The sequence below is a fragment of the Egretta garzetta genome, unplaced genomic scaffold (genome assembly GCF_000687185.1).
Source record: "Egretta garzetta isolate BGI_Z169 unplaced genomic scaffold, ASM68718v1 scaffold218, whole genome shotgun sequence".
In the NCBI taxonomy this organism is placed as follows: domain Eukaryota; kingdom Metazoa; phylum Chordata; class Aves; order Pelecaniformes; family Ardeidae; genus Egretta; species Egretta garzetta.
In genome coordinates, this window is record NW_009260618.1 from 156,433 (window position 1) to 156,799 (window position 367).

A 367-nucleotide genomic window follows, 5' to 3' on the forward strand; every position below is an offset into this window, starting at 1 on the left:
CGTGGACACACCATACCCCAGCAGCCAGCTCTGTGGGTGCCTTCCTGGGGGAACAACTACATGACCTGGCGTTGTTTCAGCTCACAGCTCCCCAAGACGGAGGAAGGCCTGAGAACAATTTCCACCTGACGTGTTAGCTCAGTGCAAGTATTTCCATCTGCGTGATAATCAGGACTCAGTGCAGCTACTGGAGGTGGAGAAGGTTCATGAGGGCCACCAGGCCATGCTGCCAGGGGTCTCCAGTTCCACAGCTGGGAAAGGAATCTGAACTGAGGCTGGAAAAAAAAGCAGGAAAGGGCTCCTGGAGTGAAGGCCATCAAAAAACCTTGGTGAGGTGTCCATGACCAGAGGGCTGGATCTTCACCTG

General features: G+C 54.5%; 1 protein-coding gene across 1 annotated transcript in view; it reads right to left on the reverse strand.

The window, feature by feature from the left end:
* Nucleotides 1-316: 316 nt before the first annotated feature.
* Nucleotides 317-367, reverse strand: part of LOC104132026 (tripartite motif-containing protein 35-like) — a 31,841-nt gene continuing 31,790 nt past the window's right edge. The window contains exon 11 of the mRNA XM_035900727.1: nucleotides 317-364. Coding sequence (XP_035756620.1) covers nucleotides 317-364 — 48 coding nt within the window. The remainder of the gene's footprint in view (nucleotides 365-367) is intronic.